At 35.9% G+C, this 5,819-nt stretch overlaps 2 protein-coding genes across 4 annotated transcripts in view; one reads left to right on the plus strand and one right to left on the minus strand.

The window, feature by feature from the left end:
• On the plus strand, positions 1-4,134 carry LOC111444986. Its single transcript, XM_023083150.1, has 9 exons — positions 1-164; positions 1,340-1,477; positions 1,557-1,742; positions 1,839-2,063; positions 2,350-2,381; positions 2,463-2,555; positions 2,726-2,888; positions 3,014-3,582; positions 3,666-4,134. The coding sequence occupies exons 1-9, from the start codon at positions 95-97 to the stop codon at positions 4,005-4,007; spliced, it is 1,818 nt and encodes a 605-aa protein (XP_022938918.1). The 5' UTR covers positions 1-94; the 3' UTR covers positions 4,008-4,134.
• LOC111444988 (40S ribosomal protein S23) overlaps positions 4,027-5,819 on the minus strand; it is a 2,832-nt gene continuing 1,039 nt past the window's right edge. Inside the window, exons 2-5 of one of the 3 annotated variants that reach the window (XM_023083152.1) lie at positions 5,192-5,347; positions 4,993-5,119; positions 4,268-4,401; positions 4,027-4,138 (exon numbers count right to left, since the gene is read on the minus strand). In XM_023083152.1, the coding sequence (XP_022938920.1) occupies positions 4,063-4,138; positions 4,268-4,401; positions 4,993-5,119; positions 5,192-5,347 (493 nt within the window). In that variant the 3' untranslated portion in view covers positions 4,027-4,062. Of the gene's footprint in view, positions 4,146-4,184; positions 4,402-4,992; positions 5,120-5,191; positions 5,348-5,819 lie in introns of those variants that run through there. The other 2 variants (XM_023083153.1, XM_023083154.1) reach the window with 2 other exon arrangements.

The following is a 5,819-nucleotide window of genomic DNA, read 5'->3' on the forward strand; positions in this document are numbered from 1 at the left end:
ACATTTCCTTAACACTCATAATCTGCGTCTCCAAAATTCAAAAAGTTCTCTGCCTCTTCCATTTCCCTCGGAATCCCTCGCCAATAGATGATTCATGATGAATGAGAAGATTGAATCCGTCGTTATGTCCTCTGAAAACGGATTTCAAGATTCTCAAGTCTTAGGTACTTTGCTTTCGATTCTCTGTTCTTTGCTTTCTAGTTTGATTCGTTTATTTCTCTTCAGCGTTTACTACTATCGCTATATTTGAACTTTTTAACATCGGAGTAGCATGATTTTGATTCTTTCTTTTCTCGTTCTTCATTTCTTAACATTTTGAGTCGTGCGATTGTCTGTAATTTCGTTGTTATGTTATGTCACTTTTGATGAATAGTGAATTTTTTCACTCTGCAGTTTTTTTTGTGTACTCGGATTCTTTTACGATACCTACATGTGGATACTCAAATTCTGTCGCATTTTCTGAAATTTCATCTTCTCTTACCTAATTGTTATTGAATTTTGATTACTATTCATTGACTTAGATGAAAGAGATGCTAGATTCTTGAATTAATTTTCGTATTGATTATGATGAGGTTTGCAAGCTTCTCAATCTTGCTACTGTGAACATTTCTTCTGTGTTCGATCGTTTCCATGCCGAGCTTCGTCATGTCAAGGGGAAGGTTGATTGAAATTTCTGTTATATTCTCTTAAAATAACGATGAATACATGGAAACTCGATTCCTTACATATCGTCTGGAATTTCATCTTCTCTTTTGTCTTAATTGTTCGAGAGTTTCAATTTTTGTACATCGTAATTTGATTAGATGCTTGAATTTTGAAATGACTTTTTATTGATTATGATGTGGCCTAATCTTCTCAATGTTGCTTCCGTGTAAGTTCTTGTTTACGATCGTTTCAATGACGAGCTCCATTATGTCAGGTGGTGATTGTTCTGAAATTTCCATTTTATTCTCATAAAAAAAAAACGATGAATAAATGAAACCTCTGAATCCGTGCATATAGCATCCTAATGGTTATAGAACTTTTTACTTTTATACATCGTACTTTTATTGATTAGATGCGGCTTACTAGCTTCTTTAGTTTCGTGCGCAATCGTTGCAATGCTTAGCTTCCTTATGCCAGGGTATGATCGTTTCACTGCCAGTAGAAGAGTACTATGTTCAATCTAATTGTTTCTTTGTTATGGTTTTCTTTTTCCTGAGAGGAACTTTTAGCTGATGAAAGCTAATCCTCTCTAGTATAAGGTTTCGGGCACAAGTAAAATCCATCTTCCTCCTGTGTTGATCCTTGAATACTTTTTGCATGCTTGGCTATTTTCTGATTGAATCGTATTTGACAGCAAGCTCGAACATCCGGAGGAAGGTTGATGGTCTTCATGGGCGCGAAAATGGAGATTCCAAGGAACAGGTATTGCCGGATTCCAAGTGCAATGGGCGCATGAGTCTTGCCTGGGATAGCGCCTTCTTTACTAGTCCAGGTACGTCTTCTATAAAATTTACTTTCAGTCCACATTTTCTATGCAAGCCTATAGTTGATTTGACTACATTTATTGACAGGAGTACTGGAACCCGAGGAACTATTTACGACCTTGAATTCAAGGAATTATGACAATGTGGTTGACATACTGGGGAGCGAAGAACATCTTTTATTATCTTCTCAATCACTAGAACCAGACACTAATAACGAAAATTACAACTTCCGTAAGAGCTTAGCTTGGGATAATGGATTTTTCACCAGCGAAGGTATGCTTTAAACTATCCCCAATAGTATATGCCGTTTGGTTGTTCAAAAAATGGATGGCTTAATCTGTTCGAACAAATGTTCTTTCTATATTTCAGGAGTTTTGAACCCTTTTGAATTGGCCATTGTTAACAACGGTTTAAAGAAATCTGAAGGCCATTTGCTTCCTGTTATTGAGGATGATGTTTGGAGGTCTATGGAGTCCAACAGTACCTTAGATAGCGAAGGCTCCTCATTAACTAGACTTGAGATGGATCTTTTTGAAGACATCAGAGCATCCATTACCAAACTAAATGCTTCAAGGTTTGAACAGGGAAGAACAGGTAATGGAATCTGTAGCTCAGCCTTTGACAGGATTTGTTAAATATTAAATAACATACCTATCTTCAATATTAGATATATCATCTAGAAGCTTCTTGGAGTTTCTATAAATCTATATTAAATTTCATAAAGGGTGTTTATGTTTACACCAATAGAGCATGAAATCTAATTAAAACCCAAAAACTATCAGAAGTCAATGAAACGTCCCAGAAAATTCTTCCATTCTTACACCAATTTGAGACGAACTGTCATTATGTTCATCTGGTTTTTTATTTCCCTTCATTACAGCTTCAGCCAAACCGGATGGTTCTCGAACTATGGTAATTTCTTGCCTCCATCATAATTATTTATTCATTAATCCATCTTAGTTCCCCAAATAATACTTTGCATTAATATTTCAGATGAAGGACGTGCCAACTTGCAGAAGGCATAGTGTTCATAAGCATGCATCAAAGAAGATAATTGGACAGATGCCAAAGTCACCAAAAATACAGGTACGTTCAGGTTTGGGTGATATCTGTTAAAGCTTCCTTCTTATTTCCACTCGAAAGAGCAGAGTTTGCAGCTAATATGATAAGCCTGAATTTTGAAAGCTTTAGATTTGCAGCTACGCCACAAAATTAAGAACCTCTAAATTGTACTGACGAGTGCATATCTCTTTTAGCTGAAACATATGGGTGAAAGTAGGGAACATTATTCATCTTCTTCCCTTAAACCATTCAAGGCCTCAGAGAAGACAAGCTTCGTTTCAAGAAGTTCAACTAAAATTGCTTCCTGGGGCGAAAAGCATGTCAAACTGGGATGCAGGTCTGGGGTTTCGGCTTCGGGTACGCCTCAATTCAATCAATTTAACTCATAAAAAAAGTTCAGGTTGCTTCACTGAAAAGAAATTCATAAATTCAATCAATAATGTAACTCATAAAGAGTTCGTTTTTTTTTTTTTTGTTAACAGTAGAAGGTTTTGGCAAGTTAAAGAAACCATGTTTAAGGGACTCGTTCAGTGCCATCCATGGCTCCACTCAGTCGCTTAGATCATCTCTGCCACATTTTACAACATCTAAAAAACTCACCCGCCGTCCTCCATCTGAGGTAACCATTCGAAAATCACCTCCAGTTTTGAGAAGAAAAACCAACTTCCGAACTTCGAACATTTTCACCACCGGTTCAGCTTCGACGACTCCATTGATGAAGACGAGGGCAAGCAAGACAGAAGTGGAAAGTTCTTGCCAGTCCACACCAACATCCTCATGGTATGGATCACCAGCAAGCTCAATTGAGGAATGGCCTTTAGAAACCACTTCAACAGCTCGAAGATGTACCAACAGATCCAAGCGAAGTCCATATTCCAGTCTTATTAAAAGTCCTCTTATGGATAAAGAGAATCGACATGAAACATCAGTTAATCGACGCCATAGAAAAGACCTTAAAGAAGATGGGAATACTGATGCTTCGAGAATATTAAGAGAAGTAAAACCTTCCGGCCTGCGAATGCCGTCACCAAAACTTGGCTTTTTCGACCGGGTCAGTTCATTCCTAAAAGCTCCATTTTTTTACTTAAAAGGTTCTCGTTCTTTTGCTGACATTGAATCCCTGTTTATGAACAGGAAACTATGTTGCGGTTAGCCACCATTGTTGACGCTAAGCAGGATGTTCATACTCGATGTACTGAGCTTCCATCCCCTAGAACTCGACCACGGGCCGAGATCCGAAATGATAAATATGGAGGATCACCAGTGTGTGTCGCCTCCACAAAAGGCAACAGAAGTCCGACAGTTGCGTCATATAACAGGATTGTCCAATGTAATCAATCTATGAAAGCCAAGAAGATCATCTCGCGGTACGCTGAATTAGACGACAAGGAAAATGAGGTAAGTTTTGTGGATCCACAAATTGAGGGTTTAGCCATGCAGGTTAACTCCATTCGCCTAAACAACCGCGTGAACTGAATTAAATCAAGATAGTTAGTTATACATCATTGAAGTTGATTTCAATCAATTTTTATCACATTTTGTTATTGTCCATTGAAGCTGTTTGAAGAAGAATCAATAGCATCGTCGAGATGATTCTAATCAACCCCCTGTACACTGTCATGCATAAGCGTTCAAATTAAAAAATTAAGAGTGTATCAAAATTTGATGGATGATTTGAATTTAAATTAAATTAAGAGTACACAAAAACCAGTGATTAGCGAAGGCGTTTCTAGGACCTCGGCTTCTCTTTCTTCTCCTTGAAGAGAGCCAAAAGTGAAACCCCAGAAACTTTCACAACTTTGAACCTAACACCAGGAATATCTCCCACAGCATGACCCTTACGTCCAAATCCCGCAATCAACACTTCGTCCTGTAAAATAAATCATGCTTAAATTCAAATATAATTTACAAAACAATATTCATTTAAAGTTATTTATTTATATTAAGTATAATTTTTAATTATAAAAATCAGATATATGATTTATTTATGCAAGTACAATTTTCAAGTTTTAAAATTATATTTATTTATTTATTTATTTATGCAAATACAATTTTCAAGTTTTATTCAAGTACCAAAAAGAAAATTTTAAAAAGTTCAAGATCAGAAATGTGACGAACATTAGAGTAAATTTTGGAAAGAGAGACATAGGGACCTAGTCATTATAATAAAATTACTAAAATTTGTTACGTCATGCCACCTTAATATTTTTGGTTAGTCAACAAATGTTCAAATTAACTCGTTCATCGTGACTAAAATGTATCGTTTGAAACCTTAAGAACTAAATTGACACCGACTCTACACCTTAGGAAACCTAGAGACCTTATGCAAAACCCTTGTTTACAAACAGTTTTCTAGTTTTTAAAATTTGGCTTTGATTTAAAAATTAGAAATCAAAGAAAGTCAACAAAAGACATTAAACATTACTAAAATTCACTGCACAAGCAAACTAGATGAACTTACATTTTCCTCAATGTAATTGAGGCAGCCATCGTTAGGTACAAAAGCAGCAATCTTCTTCCCGTTTTTAATCAGTTGAACACGAGCACATTTTCTAATAGCAGAATTTGGCTGCTTGGCTTCAATTCCACTGCATTAGAAAATTCAAGACTAATAAATATTGATAACACATCGACAATAGCATAAGCAGCAATAGCCTTACATCTTTTCGAGCACAATTCCTTTCGCATGAGATGACCCTGCAAAAGGCTTTTTCCACTCATTACCAAGATGGGATTTCTTATATGACTTATCTGCCCATCTCTGCCTTCTACGGTGGGACTTCAACTTACGTCCAGCTCCCATTCCTCTAGTCTTCCTGCAAGATATGCAAACAAAATAAATACAACTAACGTTACATAATCCAACCAACTAAAAGAATGCACATATGAAACAAAACTTCAGTCATTACCAAAGGAGTTGGATATTATACTAACTAATAAGGAGTGGATAAACTCGTAGAATGTGTACAATTAAAGAGTATATCAGTTTTGTTAAGAATGTATCCTTCAAGAATTTGAATGGAGCTAAAGCTTCTTGCTATTTGTGAAGAAGAATGGAGTAATCTAAATATTAAGATTGGGGGAATGTATATGAAATTCAACGAGGATGAAGAATCTATGTTTAGGTCTCCTCCTACAAAATTACATGCAGAAATTGAAACAATAGCATCCATCATCTAAACTTCGTATATGAATTAGGAATGGTATTTCCAATCATATTAACAGAATATACTCCGCAACAAAATAGATAACAAAAAAAAAAAAAAAAAAAAAAAAAAAAAAAAAAAC

This window comes from Cucurbita moschata, unplaced genomic scaffold, assembly GCF_002738365.1.
Source record: "Cucurbita moschata cultivar Rifu unplaced genomic scaffold, Cmos_1.0 Cmo_Scf00007, whole genome shotgun sequence".
NCBI lineage: Eukaryota > Viridiplantae > Streptophyta > Magnoliopsida > Cucurbitales > Cucurbitaceae > Cucurbita > Cucurbita moschata.

Excerpts from the sequence above, each read along its gene's own strand:
- LOC111444986 (XM_023083150.1), top strand. The coding sequence starts at position 95 with ATGATGAATGAGAAGATTGAATCCGTCGTTATGTCCTCTGAAAACGGA. Across the intron at positions 1,478-1,556 it reads CGCCTTCTTTACTAGTCCAG|GAGTACTGGAACCCGAGGAA; the intron begins GTACGTCTTCTA and ends ATTTATTGACAG. Across the intron at positions 3,583-3,665 it reads AACTTGGCTTTTTCGACCGG|GAAACTATGTTGCGGTTAGC; the intron begins GTCAGTTCATTC and ends GTTTATGAACAG.